The sequence below is a fragment of the Bos indicus x Bos taurus genome, chromosome 19, assembly GCF_003369695.1.
Source record: "Bos indicus x Bos taurus breed Angus x Brahman F1 hybrid chromosome 19, Bos_hybrid_MaternalHap_v2.0, whole genome shotgun sequence".
Taxonomy (NCBI): domain Eukaryota; kingdom Metazoa; phylum Chordata; class Mammalia; order Artiodactyla; family Bovidae; genus Bos; species Bos indicus x Bos taurus.
In genome coordinates, this window is record NC_040094.1 from 42,311,910 (window position 1) to 42,329,534 (window position 17,625).

At 38.8% G+C, this 17,625-nt stretch overlaps 2 protein-coding genes and 1 pseudogene across 2 annotated transcripts; all 3 read right to left on the reverse strand.

Moving 5' to 3' along the window:
• Positions 1-7,678: 7,678 nt before the first annotated feature.
• On the reverse strand, positions 7,679-8,589 carry LOC113878554 (keratin, high-sulfur matrix protein, B2A-like). Its single transcript, XM_027519752.1, has one exon. The coding sequence runs from the start codon at positions 8,534-8,536 to the stop codon at positions 8,096-8,098; it is 441 nt and encodes a 146-aa protein (XP_027375553.1). The 5' UTR covers positions 8,537-8,589; the 3' UTR covers positions 7,679-8,095.
• A 1,972-nt stretch (positions 8,590-10,561) lies between these two features.
• On the reverse strand, positions 10,562-11,410 carry LOC113877016 (keratin, high-sulfur matrix protein, B2C-like). The gene has a single exon (XM_027516688.1). It carries the CDS (start codon positions 11,386-11,388, stop codon positions 10,918-10,920), a length of 471 nt encoding a protein of 156 aa, XP_027372489.1. The 5' UTR covers positions 11,389-11,410; the 3' UTR covers positions 10,562-10,917.
• Positions 11,411-16,011: 4,601 nt separating this feature from the next.
• LOC113878327 lies at positions 16,012-16,514 on the reverse strand (annotated as a pseudogene).
• Between the last annotated feature and the right edge of the window lie 1,111 nt (positions 16,515-17,625).

Consider the following 17,625-nt stretch of genomic DNA (forward strand, 5'->3'; position numbering starts at 1 on the left):
ATTTTATTTTTAAAATTTTTATTGGAGTTTAGTTGATTTATGATGTGTTAGCTTAAGGTGTGCAGCAAAGTGAATCAGTTATATATATATATATATATATATATATATATATATCTCCACTCTTTTTAAGATTTTTTTCCCATATAGGTCCTTATTAGTTATCTGTTTTATATATAGTAGTGTGTATATGTTAGTCCTAATCTTCCAATTTATCCCTTCTCTTCTTACCCTCTGATAACCCTAAGTTTTCTTAAACTAAGTTGTTAGGTAGCTAAAAGAATAAAACAGAGACATTGAGATAGTATAAATGTAAGAAATTCAGAAATCCGTAGGAATATTTTCTTTGAAAGGAAAAGGGAAGGAATTAAAACTTAGAAATTTAGAGAGGAGGTCATCCTGTAGAGCTGAAACAAGGCATTTTAGGGACCTGACTGGTGCTGATGATTCTAAACTGCAAACCAAATTTAGGTGCTGCAATGGAAAACATCTGTTGATACTGGAGTGAAGAGAAGTTACTGGGGTCATAATCCTCAGAACCACTAGCATAGAGGAAGCCCCAGTTAAGTAGAAGAAAGCAGAAAGAAAGGAATCATCCCCTCTTCCTCCAGCTTTGCAGTTTTCCTCTGTCACCCTCTAGTGGCAAAGCCTGACACAGAGCAGCTGGTGAAGTCACAATGAAACTGGCAGAGCCCTATCACAGCATGGCAAAGCTGAGTATTGAAGGGAGGGTGTGAAGCTGAGAGATAACAACTTCACAGCTGGCACAGAGAACCCCACAGCTCCCACAACAGCCATCTTTAAATCAGTTGAATCTCCCTACACCGGCTTCTTAATTTCATTGTCTCTTCATGAGCTTTAGAGTCAGAGTTTGGTTCATAGTTCAGATTTTATGTATGAGCTGTGTGACTATAAGTAAGCTATTTAAACCTCATTTATCTGTTCGATAAAAAACACTTTATTAAGATACAATTGACATACAAAAGCTATATATATCTAATATACATAGCAAAGCTATAAATATATCCATTCCAAAAATATCCTTCTGTACTTTTTTTGTGATAACAAAACTTAATATCTTTCCTTTCACTGAGTCTATAAGTATAGAGTACAGTATTGTTAACTATAGACCCTGTAGTGCACAGTGGGTCTCTAAGAATAAATGAAACTTCAAATAAAGAAGTTCATTCATTTTGCATAAGAGAAACTTTTGCCGCTTCACCATCATCTCCCCAATTCACCCACCACCAACCTCTGGTAACAAGCATTCTACTCTTTACTTCTATGAGTTTTGATTCATCGTATATGTGCAATCATCTGGTATTTGCTCTTCTATGTCTGGCTTATTTATCATAATGTCCTACAGGTTCATTCATGTTGTAAGTCACATGATTTCCTTCTTTTTAAAGGCTGGATAATATTCCATTGTATATAAACACCACATCTTCTTTCTCCATCTGTTGATGGACATTTACGTTATGTCCCTGTCATGGATACTGTGAATAATGCTACAAGGAAAGTGGGAAGTATAAATCTCTGAGATACTAAACCACATCTTAATAAAATAACCAGTAGGTCTCTGAAGACATCAAAGAGAAAGTAAAATTCACCTGGAGAAAAATGAAAATGGAAAGACAGTGATCCAAAATCTAAGTCACACAGCAAAAGCAGTACTAAAAGTGAAGTTTATAGTGATATAAACTGACCTCAGGAAACAGGAAAAAATTCAAATAAACAACCTCTCCATATACTTAAAAGAACTAGAAAAAGAACAAACAAAACCCAAAGTTAGTAGAAGGAAAGGAAAAATAACTAGAGTGGAAAGAAATGAAATAGACACTAAGAGAAGAATAGAGAAGATCAATGAAACTAAGAGCTGATTCTTTGTAAAGATAAACAAAATGGATAAATATTTAGCTAGACTCAGAAAAAAGAGGACTCTAATAAATAAAATCAGAAATGAAAGTTATTTCCTTCACCCCTCTTCATACAAAAGTTGTATATATAATAAGATAAAACAGCTTTCAGACTCCAACTATCAACCAGCCATCAGAAGACTTAGCTAAGGGTTGGTCCAGGTCCCCCCATGGCTGGCCGTATGGCCAAGGAGCTCTCAGGACTGGTGTCAGCCCCCTGGTAGTCAGGTAAGCCCCTGTAGCTAGTTGGCTAGAGGGAGGATTTCAAAATTGCTCTTGGTAGTGAGGATTTCAAAACCGCACTTGGTAGCATTCGGAGCAGTTCTCCAAAATGCTGCTGTCATAGTCTGTGTTTCCAGGGAGAGTCCCATTGCCTCCTGCCTCCCTAGGAGGCTCTCTGAGATCAGCAGGTAGATCTGAACCGTGCTTCTTTCAACTTAACTGCCTCTGTGCTGGGACTTGGATCATGTGAAGTTTTGTGTTCACCCTTTCAGAGCAGAGCCTCTGTTTCTGACTGTCCTCTGGCTCTCCTGTTCTTGAGCTTTGTTGGCCTTCAAAGCCAGACATTCTAGAGATTCATCTTCCTAGTAGAGGACTCCCTGGCTGGGGAGCCCAATTGGGGACTCAGACCCTTTGCTCCTTGGGGAGAATTTCTGAATTGTGATTGTCCTCCCATTTGTGGGTCACTCACCTGGGGGTTTGGATCTTGACTCTACTACATCTCTGCCCTCCTACCCATCTCATTGTGGTTCCTTCTTAGTATATTTAGTTGTAGCAAATCTTTTCTAGTCTTCAGGTCTTTTTCACCTGAAAGTTATTCTATAAATAGTTGTAATTTTGGTATGCCCATTTGGGAGAGGTGAATTTGGTTTCACTGGTGGATCAGAATGACATTTTGGGTCTCTAGAATTTAGTGTCATCTCAGTGTCTAGTAATCCTTGTGGTGGGCAGAATTTTGATCTCCACGACCTCTGAACCATTGTTTTAGGCCTATGAATTTGTTACTTTATACTACAAAAGGGACTTTGCAGATGTAGTTAAGGTGACTAATCAGTTGACTTTAAAATGTGGACAGTGCTCTGGATTATCCAGATGGGCTGAGAGACAATAACCTAACAACGGGCTCAAAGAAGGAACATATTCTGAAGCCCAGAGCTTCCAAAATAGCTGTCTTAAAAATCTACTGAGCCTCAGCATGCTTTTATTTACGTCTAATTCCTAACTTTAGTCTCTGTGAATTTTGGAGTCAGGCAGAATTGAGTTCCGATTTCAGTTTTCTCGTTTTCTGTTTTGTTTTTACTTATAAGAATATGTGACTTAAACAAGCTATTTAGCTTTCTTTATATGTACTTTTCTCAGCTACAAGACAGAATAACAATATCTACTTCACAGGATTGTAGTAAGTATTAAATGAAATAAAGTTCACATGAAATATAGTTAGCATGTGGCACCGCATGTGGTAATAAGTAAGGTCACGTTGGTTCTCATCTTTCTCCTGCATGTGTGTCTTCACCATCATTCTTCCTCATCTTTTTCCTGCCTGTTGTCCCTCCATTGTTATCTACCTACTCATATTATGGTCAATGAACATCAATAAAAACATTCCCCACTATTGCTTTAGCATCTATGATTGATGTCCTTTGGACATCACTCAACTTATGAATCTCAAGTACTCTTAGGTGTCATATATAGGAAGCTACCATTTTGAAAGCTTACTGCAGTCTATTGCTTAGTGTAACAGTAAGGAATGTTCTAGGTTTCCAGTTTTAGAAAAGCCAACAAATACTGGCTTAATCAAAGGACCTATTCTCACAGGGAGGCATTGGTTCAGAGGTTCAGCTGTCAGGATCAGTGCTTCTTCCATTCTCTTGGGATTTTGTAGCTCTGGGAATCATTTAAAGTACAAAGAGTCAGGGTGAAGAGCAAGTGGGAGCACCAGCAATATGTGTCTCTTATCAACAAAGAGAAGCTTTCTCAGAAGCTCACATCTGGCTCATGTTTGGATTTCATAGACCATTCCTGCATCTTTTTATTCCTGCAATTTTATTTTTTTAAATCCACAAGCTTGTATTTCGGGCTTCACAGGTGGCTCAGTGGTAAAGAATCTGCCTGACAATGCAGGAGATGCAGGAGACTTGAGTTTGATCCATGGGTCGGCAAGATCTCCTGGAGCAGGAAATGGCAAGCCACACCGAGTTTTCTTGCTTGGAGAATCCTATGGACACAAGAGCCTGGTGGGCTGTAGTCTGTGGGGTCACAAAGAGTCAGATACGACTTAGTGACTGAGCTGGCATGCAAACTTGTATTTCAGTGTTGGACTACAGGCATCTGCAGGGCATAGTAGGCAAGGACACTTTGACGGCTTTTTATCATCTCTATAGTTTTGTCTTTTTCAGAATGTCATTTAGCTGGAATCACATAGTATGTAACCTTTTCAAATTGGCTACTCTCATTTAGCAATTTGAATTTAGGATTCTTCCATGTCGTTCTGTGGCTTGATAAGTCATTTTTTAAAATAAAGAAGTAGTATTTTATTGTATTCATATAAGACAATTTGTTTATCCATTTGTGTCTTGAAGAACATTTTGACTGCTTATAATTTTTGGAAATTACAAATAAACCTGTTATAAACGTTTATGTGTTAGGTCCATCATGTGCTTAAGTTTTTAGCTTATTGAGTAAATATTCAGGAGATAAATTACTTGATGGTATGTCAAGGATACAGTATTTATCTTTTTTTCTTTGATTCATTTCACTAAAGCTTAATATTCTCTGGGTCCATCCACTTTGCTGAGAGAGATGGACTGTGAAGAAGGCTGAGTGCCAAAGAATTGATGCTTTTGAACTGTGGTGTTGGAGAAGACTCTTGAGAGTCCCTTGGACTGCAAGGAGATCCAACCAGTCCATTCTGAAGGAGATCAGCCCTGGGATTTCTTTGGAAGGAATGATGCTGAAGCTGAAACTCCAGTACTTTGGCCACCTCATGCGAAGAGTTGAGTCATTGGAAAAGACTCTGATGCTGGGAGGGATTAGGGGCAGGAGGAGAAGAAGATGACAGAGGATGAGATGGCTGGATGACATCACTGACTCGATGGATGTGAGTCTGAGTGAACTCCGGGAGTTGGTGATGGACAGGGAGGCCTGGCGTGCTGCGATTCATGGGGCTGCAAAGAGTCGGACACGACTGAGCAACTGATCTGATCTGATCTGATCTGATAGTCACTCTTGGTAAAAACTCTCATCAAAAAAAGTTTCCACAGAGGGAACATATCTCAATATAGTAAAGGCCGTTTATGACAAATCCACACCTAACATCATACTCAACAGTGAAATGTTGAATATATTTCCTCTAAATTCAGGAACAAGACAAGGATGCCTGCTCTCACCGTTTTCTACTTAACACAGTACTGGAAGTCCTAGCCACAGCAATCAGATGAGAAAAAGAAACAAAAGGCATCCAAACTGGAAGAGAAGAAGTAAAGCTGTCACTATTTGTAGATGACATGATACCTGATACAGAAGACCCAAAAGTCTCCACTGATAAAGTAATAAAACTAATGAATGAATTCAATCAAGTTGCAGAATACAAGATTAATACACAGAAATCTGTTGTTTTTCTATATGCTAATAATAGTCTATCAGAAAGGGAACATTAAAAAAAACAATTTAAAATCATACAGGTTTAATGTGACCCTTATCGAAATACCCATGACACTTTTCATAGAACTAGAACAAATAATCCTAAAGTTTATATGGAACCACGAAAGACCCAGAATTGCCAAGGCAATCTTGAGAAAAAAGAACAAAGCTGAAAGTGTCACTCTTCCTGACTTCAGACAATACTACAAAGCTATAGGAATCAAAATGGCATGGCTATGGCACAGAAAAACAGATACATAGATCAAAGAAACAAAATAGAGAGCCCAGAAATAAGCCTATGAACCTATGATCAATTAATCTATCACAAAGGAGGCAAAAATATGCAGGGAAGAAATACTGTCTTTTTAATAAGTGGTGCTGGTAAAACTGAACAGGTTGGGTGGACATATTATATCATATCATGTAAAATATCATGTATTTTTTACATATCACATAAAAGAATGATATGAGAACATTTGCTCACACTATATACAAAAATAAACTCAAAATCACCTAAATGTAAGATCAGAAACTTTAAAATTTCTAGAAGAGAATATTGGCAGAACACTCTTTGGCATAAGCCAGTGTAATATTTTTTTTGGATCTGTGTCCTAAGGCAAAAGAAATAAAATCAAATACAAACCAATAAATAACTTAAATTTAAAAGATTTTGCACAACAAAGGAAAACATTGACAAAATGAAAAGACAACCTACCAAATGGAAAAAAAGTATTTGCTAGTGATACAACTGACAAGGTGTTTAACTCTTTTCCTTACATTTAGAATGACTTTCAAGGCCCACTTCAAAGATCACCTCCTTGTGAAGCCTTCTCTGATGCTTTCCCCCAGGATACTCCCTTCTTGTTCCAAAGTGATCACTTCCTTTTTGAAATCCTGTTGCTGGTTCTTCTGTTTTCTCTGAAGTCTACATAACCACGATGTTACTTTCCACAGTAATGCCTATCAAAATCACCTCTACAATTTCTGAGAGTTCCTGAGGCATTACTTTCTTGTGGTCCCACTTTTCTGTCTGGCTCCTGGGCTGAACTCCATCTTCCCTTGAATCAATCCAGACAGAAATCTGACTTCCTTCACTGGTTTTCATAGGAAAGATGATCTATACATGAGAATTTTGTGAGTTTGGTAATTTAATGGGAAAGGACAAAAAATAGAGTAATGTTCATAACTTCCTGACTAGATCTCTCCTCTCTCTTTTTGTTCTCACTCCCTTTATGGAGTAAAAAATGTTCCTCTCTTTGTTTCATGTGTAATTTATTTTACATCCTTCTCTGGGCTTTTGGGGTTGCCAACACACTTCTTCCCATGTGGATGTACCTGTTGAAAGTTCACTGTCCAGGTTCAATGCATGATACAGGGTGCTCGGGGCTGGTGCACTGGGATGACCCAGAGGGATGGGATGGGGAGGGAGGTGGGAGGGGGGTTCAGGATGGGGAACACATGTAAACCCATGGCTGATTTGTGTCAATATATGGCAAAAACCACTACAATATTGTAAAGTAATTAGCCTGCCCCCAAAATAAAATAAATACATAAATAAAATAAAAAAATACAGCCAGGTTTGAAAAAAAAAAAGTTCACTGTCAAGGGATACTGGCCACAAAACTGTCTGCCCCTGAGACACAGGGAGTTTCTTCTATCAACTGCTAAGAGAATGCAGTTTATCTTGTCATATTGTATGTAACTACTTTCACACATATGCTTTTTTCTTGTTGGATAGTAAAGTCCTCAAGAATAAGAACTAATTTTCCATCTTTCTGATCTTCTTAGTTCCTGCTTTAGAAGTGGTGGTCAATAAATTTTTACTGAAGAAATGACTAAATGATTACACTGTATATGACTTCAGTCCCTTTCAGAAGGAAACAAATGTATTTCTTTAAAATAGGCATCTTTGAATCAGAAGAAATTAACCCATTTTATGTGTAAGTGGACACAAAGACCATGATTTCTTTGCCCAGTATGTAACATTTATTAAGAAATTACAGAAGATACTGAATCACAGATATAATTGAAATAGCCAACAGGCAAAGGGGAGGATGGAATCAGATGCTGAAATATGGAAAAGTCTCGTCTCCTTCTTAGAAGCTGAACATTGGGTGAAGAGCTTCTATTCTCATCAGTGACATCTGAAGATGTCACTTAGCTATACTCTGGTGCCTTTGATGTTGGAAAAATTTGGGGACAAACAGAAGCTAGAAATAGATCATAAAGCAGGAGAAATAGGCTTGTGGACAGTTCAAAAGGATGAATTCCACAATATGTCAGCAATATTCAACCTTGCATGAAAATGAGAAATAGTATAACCAAAGCAATTTGATGATGAGCAGGTGGTATGCCGCGTCTGCCGTGGAAAGTCAAGATATTCATTGTAGAATGAAATCAGATAGAATTCATATACTTGGTAGTGCCCATAACAAAAACCCAAATGGGAGACTAAGAACTTGTTAGTTGTCCATGGATGGTTGAGGCGATAAATTGTTCAGAGATACTGTGTCCTGGGAAATTTTAAATGAGCAATGTGGCTTTTAGCAGGTGGGCTCACAGCAGATGGGCTCACAGATGGGCTCAATGCAGGTGGGCTGGCAGCAGCAGGCTGGGCGGCAGCAGGACTGTCCACAGTAGGATGGGCGGCAGCAGGAGGCCTGGGCATAGTACAGCTGGCAGCAGGAGGGGGGTGTGCAGCTCACCACACAGCAGGGAGGCAGGCTGGTGCCCTCCACACGGCAGTCAGGGCGGCACCACCTGGTACGGCTGCTCACAGCTCCACTGCTACCCACCTGGCCATAGCCAATGCTGCCGCCAATGCTGCCACCAATGCCACAGCCGGTCTCACAGCCGCTGGTCTGGAGGCAGGTTGGCTGGCAGCAACTGGTCTGGCAGCAGGTTGGCTGGCAAAAGTTGGCACCACAGGTCCCACCAGTGGAGCAAGTGGGAAATCCACAGAAGCTGGTGGAGCAACAGGCCATGGTGTCAGGAGTTGGGCTGAGAATTGCAATGCTTGGAGGATTTTGGGTGGTGACTTCTGTGTAAGGCCTTTTATATATGTGGACCAGCAGCTATTTATAAAATTCTTAGCATATCTTCCTTGTTTTTGTATAAATTTGTTTTTCAGTGGTCCTCTGATTGGCTTACATTGAAATACCTATGATACATTATGGGCAGCAGTTTAGAAATTACTTCGTTTTATGGTTTTATTTGGACTCCTCATATTGGTCCTTTGCTCTTTGGAATAAGTTTGTGGTTTTCCATGTTCAAAGAGCCCTCCCATTTTCGTGCACGTCAACACCCTCATTTTGTAGAGGTAGTTATTCCGTGTGCTTCTCTGTCCAGGTCTCTAAGGATAAGAGTAATTGTGCTGTTTTTAGCTATTTTTTTTTCCTCTTGAATATATAGACTGAATTCTCTTGAATTGAGAACATCAAGACATCCACTGAATTGAAAGGTACCTTTGGTCAGACATAATTAAAAGCTTCCAACTCATTTATTCCGACCTCAAATAAATAACCATCATTTTCCCTTTGATTTCAACCAATTTGAAATGTGTAAATATTACTTGTATTCCAGGCCAGAAATATTTCCTTGTGAACCAAATGATATAGTATATAGAAAGATAACCAACACAGTGCTTTGCTTCTGGTAGAACCTTAATAAATGTTTACTGAATCTGCTTTTCAATGGGTGGAGTAAAAGGCATGATTCATGGGTGTCTATACCACTTATAAATGATTAAATAGAACTTTTAAGTTGTAGTGCCTCTCATGAAGCAGTCCTTATTATTGTCAAAAGAGAACAGGAAAAGCTGACATCTTTTTGTATTTAATAGTTGAACTAAGTCTTAAGAAAAAGCATCGATAAGCTCTGACATTTTGTAGGGTGCACTGTATCTGCTTTATTCTTCTCTGAAATAAGTAATCTTGTGTGTGACCTATCACTGCCACCAACTGAAGGATAGAGGTGAGTGCTGGGAGCTTGTAATTGTCTCAAAAATATTGTTCTCAACGTGTTCTATGTTTTGTCCTATTGTGTTTTTTATATTGTGCTCACATACTTAAGAACTTAAAAATTAAATGGTAAGAGGTATTTTTTGTTCCAGATGTGTGTGCATTTATTGAGAACATTTTTCAGATTGGGTTGCAAAGTATACAATACATAGTTGTTTAAGATTTCTAATGAAAGTGTCTGACACATCCATTAGAATGGTGATGGCAGAACTCACTGGCTATCTCGGCAGCTATTTGTTCTATTCTCATCGAGACCATAGATACACCATAAAAATATAGTTAATGGCGGTTAGTGTTGGGTTTGAAACTTAGAGAACAATTTGGGAATCAGTGAATAGAATAGGCTAAGGTATAGGAACTGAACATAAATGATCTTGGAAAATAGATGGTATCTGATAGTATCTGGTTGATATTTTGAAATCTAGTTAATAGGTAATACAATTTCTTTAGATATGGGGCCTGCATGAAGGAGAACATCTAGTATATTAAGTAGAAGGAGATTAAAATATGATAGGATTACGTCTATAGCTTTGATCAATCTGAAAATGTTAGGTAAAAAGGGCTTGGTGGCTCAGAGGGTAAAGAGTCTGCCTACAATGTGGGAGACCCAGGTTTGATCTCTGGATTGGCAAGATCCCCTGGAGAAGGAAATGGCAACCCACTCCAGTATTCTTGCCTGGAGAATCCCCATGGATAGAGGACTCTGGTGGGCTACAGTCCATAGGGTTGCAAAGAGTCAGACACGACTGAGTGACTTCACTTTCTTTCTTTTCACAACAGATTACATCAGGTAAGTATTTGAACAACTACAAAGATTATTTAATGCATAGAGCATTTTGCTAAGCAATAGATTTAAGTATAATGTAATTTGTATTTAAACTCTCTGGCTTAGACTTTATGTTCATGCCTTAGCATTACTGTCAAATTCAATCTTCTTGAACTCAGCTAAAGGTGGATAAAGTTGAAGGTAGAAGGAAGAAAATAACTCAGTTTGCTTTGCAAGTTTAAATATTTTATTTGAAATTAACAGGGGATATTGAAGGATAAGGCAGGTCTGAAAATATGTGGGAATCAAGAGAGAGGAAAGAGATCAGAGATGTCACTGAAATGAAGAGCTACTCGAGTCTGGTACTCTGCCCAAGCAAGGCAGGAAATCCAGACACCGTGATTGAGGCGTTTTCAGTGCGCTATTGCAGAACATTCAAAAGTGTCCTAAGACTTTCATTTCTGAGCAGCTTAGAAACTTCGCGATACTTATAATCCAAGAAAAATTGAACGGTTCCTCAGAGACCAGCACAGGTTTGTTCTGCTCCCCTTTCATTCTTAAGTAATCAGCAGCCTTGCTTTTAGCAGGTGCGCTCACAGCAGATGGGCTCACAGATGGGCTCAATGCAGGTGGGCTGGCAGCAGCAGGCTGGGCGGCAGCAGGACTGTCCACAGTAGGATGGGCGGCAGCAGGAGGCCTGGGCATAGTACAGCTGGCAGCAGGAGGGGGTTGTGCAGCTCACCACACAGCAGGGAGGCAGGCTGGTGCCTTCCACACGGCAGTCAGGGCGGCACCACCTGGTGCGGCTGCTCACAGCTCCGCTGCTACCCACCTGGCCATAGCCAATGCTGCCTCCAATGCTGCCACCAATGCCACAGCCGGTCTCACAGCCGCTGGTCTGGAGGCAGGTTGGCTGGCAGCAGCTGGTCTGGATGGAGATTGGCTGGCAGCAACTGGTCTGGCAGCAGGTTGGCTGGCTGCAGCTGGAGCCACAGTTTCCACCAGTGGAACAGATGGGAAATCCACAGAAGCTAGTGGAACAGCAGGCCATGGTGTCAGGAGTTGAGAGAGGAGGGTTGTTAAAAGAAGTTTTTGAGTTTTGGCTGCACCTTCTACATCTGTCCTTTTATATATCCTGTAGAGCCATGTCATTTTCCTAACATTTAGCATTTTTCCTGGATACCATTGCAGAGTCAGTCTCTGATTGGCTAACGTTTGAGTTGTTAAGAAGGTTATAAATAGCATTTTGAATAGCCTGCTTTTGTCATTGTTCAATTAAATCTCATTATGTTTCTTCTTTGCCCTTTGGGTCAAGCCAAGGCTCATTATGGAAGTTGTGTGATAGATTAGACTTTGGCTAACCGTTGCCCTGGCTTGCTTTGTCATAAATGTCCTTCGATAACCTTTAGGCAGCGTTTGTCTAAACTGAACATCCCCTTCCTAAGTGGTCATTCAATTAAGGATCGTGATTTTGTAAACAATTTGTCCAGACTTGGAATGGCTACCTTTAGTGTCATCAAAACACAAACTATCACCTGAGTCATCAACATTGAAAGAAGTATGCCTTTCTATGCTCCATTTGTTTTTTTTTTTTTAGATATAAAAATTAAAAATTGGACATAAATACAGCTTCAATTCTTTCCTCCTTATTAGTGAATTAGAATACAGGATCTATGCTCCATTGTGTAAGCTACAGGATCCTCAGCTCTCTAGTATTTTTGTTATTAATGTACATATTCTCAACTGAAACCCTTCGTGACTTTTCCTGTAGATTGTTTTCTGACTCTGCTAATTTAAAAATAATAAGATAGTAATGAATACACATTTTAATAAGTCAAACAGTATGCAGACATATAAAGAAAAGTTAATGTTATTCTCCCTTTTCCCAAAACATAACACATCCCTCCCAAAACTAGTACTTCAGAGATAATCAATATTAACAGTTTTAGGGCACACTCTGTCACATTTCTCCCTGCTTCTGCAAACATAAACCAGAGTATGCACATATATATCATTTAACTTAGTAGAGTTGGAGTCTCTTATATCTATTTGTGCAATGCAAGAGACCTGCTTTTGATCCCTGGGCTGGGAAGATACCAACTCCAGTAATCTTGCCTGGAGAACTCCAAGGACAGAGGAGCCTGGCAGGCTACAGTCCATGGGGTTGCAAAGAGTTGATACGGCTGAACAACTAACACACTATACCTATTTATTATTAAAATTTTTAAATAAAATATACATAACATAAAATTTACCATCTTAACAAATTTTAGTAGTTCATTCTTCTAGTGTTCAGCATGTTCACATTGTTGTGCAGTCCATCTCCAGAACTCTTTTTGTCTTACAAAACGGAAACTCTGTATCCATTAAATACCCCTTCCCCATTCTCCCCTCCCCAAACTCTTGGCAGTCATTATCCTACTCTGTGTCTTGATGAATTTAACCACTCTTTGTACCTCATTTACGTTGAATCATACAGTATTTGTCCTTTTGTGGCTGGCTTATTTCACTAAGCATAATGTCCTCAAGATTGAGCCACCTTAAAGTGTGACAGAATTTCCTTCTTTTTTAAGGCTGAATAAGATTCCATTATATGCATATTCCACAATTTGTTTATCCATTCATCCATCAATGACACTTGGGCTGCTTCCATCTTTTAATTATTATAATTAATCATGCAGGAACATGAGTGTACAAATACCTCTTCAAGACCATGCTCTCAGTTTTTTTGGGTGTATACTTAGGAGTACAATTGCTAGATCATATGGTAATTCTGTTTTTGATTTTTCCAGTAACTGCCATTTGCTTCCCATAGTGGGTATATCATTTACATTCCCACCAGCAGCGTACAAGGGTTCCAATTTTTCCATGTCTTGCCAATACTTTTTGAGTGTTTTAAGAATAGCCATTCAAATAGATGTGAGGTGGTATGTCATTGTGGTTTTGGTTTGCATTTTCCTGATTATCAATAATACTGGGCATCTTTTCATGTGTTTTTTTTTTTTTTTTGCTATTTGTATATCTTCTTTGGAGTTACATGGATTCATGTCCTTTGCCCAAATTTTGTTGTTGTTGTTTTAGAGTTGATGTTCCTTTTGTTGAGTTGTAGGGATTCTTTCTATATTCTGCAATCTATGATTTGCAAATATCTTCTCCCATTCTGTAGATTGCCCTTTCATTTTGTTAATTGCTATTGTTGTTCAGTCACTTAAGTTGTGTCTGACTCTTTGCATGTCCTTTGATGCAGAGAAGTTTTTAATTTTGATGTAGTTCAGTTTATTTTTAACTTTTGTTGCCTATTCTTTTGGTGTCATATGCAAGAAATCATCAAATGCAGTATCATGAAGTTTTTCCTCTGTGTTTTCTTTAGATAATTTTATAGTTTTAACTCTTATTTAAGTCTTTGATCCATTTTGAGTTAATTTTTGTAGAAGTTTTAAGATAAAGGTCCAACTTCATTCTTTTGCATGTTGACATCCAGTTTTCCCAACACCATTTGTGGAAAAGATTGTCCTTTCCTACTGAATGTTCTTGGCACCTCTCTTGCAAATCTTTTGACAATATAGATGAGGGTTATTTCTGGGCTCTCTGTTCTGTTTCATGTTTGTCTCTATGCCTGCTTTTGTGTCAGTACCATGCTGTTTTGACTACTCTAGCTTTGTAGTGTAGTTTGAAATCAGGGAGTAAGATGCCTCCAGCTTTGTTCTTCTTTCTCAAGATTGCTTTGGATATTCAGGGCCTTTTGTGGTTCCACACGGATTTTAGGATAGTTTGTTCTATCTCTGAGGAAAATGCCATTGACGTTCTAATAAGGATTGCATTGATCTATAGATTGCTTTGGGTAGTATGGACATTTAAGCAATATGAATTCTTCCAGCCATGAGCATGGACTACCTTTAATTTATTTGTATCTTCTTTAGTTCCTTTCATTCACGTCTTACACTTTTCAGTGTACAAACCTTTCATCTCCTGGATAAGTTTATTCATAAGTATTTTATTCTCTTTGATGGTATTGTAAATGGGATTGTTTCTTGAATTTTTCTTTCTGACAGAATGTTGTTAGTGTATAGAAGTGCAAGAAACTTTATGTATTGATTTCATATCCAAAAACTTAACTAAATTTTGTAACATATTTTTTTTGGTAGAATCTAAGATTTTCTGTTTATAATATCACATCATTTGCAAATAGAGACAATTGTAAATCTTATGACATTTATTTCTTTTTCTTGCCTAATTGCTCTGGTTATGCTTTCTAGTACTATGATTAAATAGAATAAGTGAAAGTGGACATCCTTCTCTTGCCCCTGATCTAGAAGAAAGGTTTCAGTTTTCACTGTTAAGTATGATATTCGTGTGGGATTCTCATGCATGGCTTTTGTTGTGCTGAGGCAGTTTCCTTCTAGTTCTAGTTTGTTTGAGTGTTTTTTTTTTTTTTTATTATTACAAAAGGGTATTGAATACCCTCAAATACTTTTCTGCATCTATTGAGATAACCAAATGTTCCCTCACTTAATTCTGTTATGTGATGTATTACATTGATTGATTTTCATATATTAAACCATATTTGTATCCTAGGACAAAATCTCATTTGGTCATTGTGTATAGTCTTTTTAAATGTGCTGTTGAATCCTGTTTGATAGTATTTCATTGAGATGTTTTGTGTCAGTATTCATCAGGGATATTGGTCTGTAACTTCCTTTCTTGTATTTTCTTTTGTCTGGCTTTGGTATTAGAATAATGCTGGTCTTGCAGAATGAATTCAGAAGAGTTCCTTTATCTTCAAGTTTTTGGAAGAATTAGGAGGACAAGTGCTTAATTTTTCCTTAAATGTTTTATAAAATTCACCAGTGAAAACTTCTGGTACCAGAATTTTCTTTGTTGAAAAATTTTATTATTGATTCCATCTCCTTATTAATTATACATCTGTTCAGATTTTCTATTTATTCATGATTAAGTTTCAGTGGGTTGTGTGCTTCTAGAAATTTATCCATTTCATCTTGATTGTACATATTATTCATTTAAGTAGCATGTAATATTCCAGAGTACGATCATACAACACTTTATTCAATCACCCCCTTATTGATAAACCCTCAATTTTTTTTAGTTTGTGCTTTTTTATGGGGATTAACCTCTCTTGGATTTGATCATATTTCCTAACATGGTAATAAGAAGAATAGCATGGAATATCACAGTCAGATTAGAATCTTTTGTGCAACACTCAATGAAGAAAAAGAGATAAGTTTGCTGTATCAAATGTATATATTTTATTAGATCTTGGTATATTATTCCCTTTTCATAAGAAGTGCAATTTGCAAAATGGTGGAGTTTAGGAGGTGAATGTATCTGAGAAGGAGAGATGGTTCTTCCTCAGCCTTGGCAGCAATGAGCTGTGAAGAGGAGGCTTGCTGAAGGTCAATCCTGACTCAAACTGGTTTTCCCATTTATTGGGTCATATTTTTGTATTTTGGTCAGCTTAGAGGAGAAATCAACATCTTTCTAGTATTGTGGGAATCAGATAAGTCTATGAAGCCCAAAATATTTGGTAACCCCTCATAAAATTTTGATTAAAGTTCAAGAACTTGTTAATGATTCAAGAATGGTGGAAGAGAGATAATTACTTCATGGACTGAGTTGGAAGTTGGAACTTTCAAGTTGAAAATCAGCAACCTGGCTTTTAGCAGGTGGGCTCACAGCAGATGGGCTCACAGATGGGCTCAATGCAGGTGGGCTGGCAGCAGCAGGCTGGGCGGCAGCAGGACTGTCCACAGTAGGATGGGCGGCAGCAGGAGGCCTGGGCATAGTACAGCTGGCAGCAGGATGGGGGTGTGCAGCTCACCACACAGCAGGGAGGCAGGCTGGTGCCCTCCACGCGGCAGTCAGGGCGGCACCACCTGGTGCGGCTGCTCACAGCTCCGCTGCTACCCACCTGGCCATAGCCAATGCTGCCGCCAATGCTGCCACCAATGCCACAGCCGGTCTCTCACAGCCGCTGGTCTGGAGGCAGGTTGGCTGGCAGCAGCTGGTCTGGATGAAGATTGGTTGGCAGCGCTGGTTTGGATGGAAGTTGGCTGGCAGCAGCTGGTCTGTCAGGCAGGTTGGCTGGCTGCAGCTGGAGCCACAGGTCCCAGCAGTGGAACAGATGGGAAATCCACAGAAACTGGTGGAACAGCAAGCCATGGTGTCAGAGGTTAGGTTGAGAGGAGGGTTGTTAAGAGAAGTTTTGAGTTTTGATGGACACTCCCACAGTGGGCCTTTTATAAGCCTCGACCAGCTGCTATTTGCATAATTCTTAATGTCCCTTCCTTGTTTGTTTTAAAACAACTTGTCTCTGAATGGTAATTGGCCTGTCCCTGAGTTATTTGTTCTTCTCTGAAAGCTTTGAAAGTTAGTTTTTATTTGGTCTTCAATTAGAATTTTTCACCATGGTCAAGTAGTCATTAGCATTCACTGAGTACATAACCCATAATTCCACATATTTGTTAAAATATGCTCATTGCTCAAAGAATAATTGAGTGATGCTTCCCTCACTTTTAAGGAGAGTGTCAATATTACTCAGTGTTGATCCTTATAATTGAGCTCTTGGGTCTCATATGACAGTTTAATTCCCAGCCAAGTGGCCTCCAATCTTCATCTTGGCAGTGAAGTTGGTCAGAAAGAAAAAGATTCTGTCTTTAAGGACTAGAAAATGTGGATGATTTACCACTGATAATATTTTTGGAGCAATTTATATAATGCCCAAGTGGTTCTGAAACTGCATGCACAGTATCATTACTTCATCATTCTTCATAGCAATTCTATAGTGGAGGTACGTCGTGCTATTCCATCATCCATGTGATAAAACCAAGTCACAGAGTAAGTAATTTGTCCAAGTTCACACTAAGAAGTGCTTAATTTGAATTTTGAATCCACACCATGGGCTTCCAGACTAAACTAATTTTTTAAAAATATTTTGGCCATTACAGCCGCAGCAAGTGGGATCTTTAGTTCCCCAACCAGGGATAAAACCCATTCTTTCTGTAATGGAAGCACAGTCTTAACCAGTGGACTGCCAGGGAAGTCCCCACACTAAACTCTTTTTACCACTATAGTCAATTTGTTCTTTCCTAGCTAAGCCATTGTCCTAGGGAAAATCAAAGAGTGAGTGACCAAAGATGTGACAGTTTGACCACTTTCTTAGGCATTTTTTAGGGTGAAGGGAAGAAAGAGAAACCGTAGGGTAAGTAGTAATGCTCTTCAGTAGAGACTTTTCTGGAGATTTTATTTTTTAACTATACAAAAGCACACTTCA

What these genes read in the sequence shown, in the direction of transcription:
- LOC113878554 (XM_027519752.1), bottom strand. Translation starts at nt 8,536, where the DNA reads ATGGCCTGTTGCTCCACCAGCTTCTGTGGATTTCCCACTTGCTCCACT.
- LOC113877016 (XM_027516688.1), bottom strand. Translation starts at nt 11,388, where the DNA reads ATGGCCTGCTGTTCCACTAGCTTCTGTGGATTTCCCATCTGTTCCACT.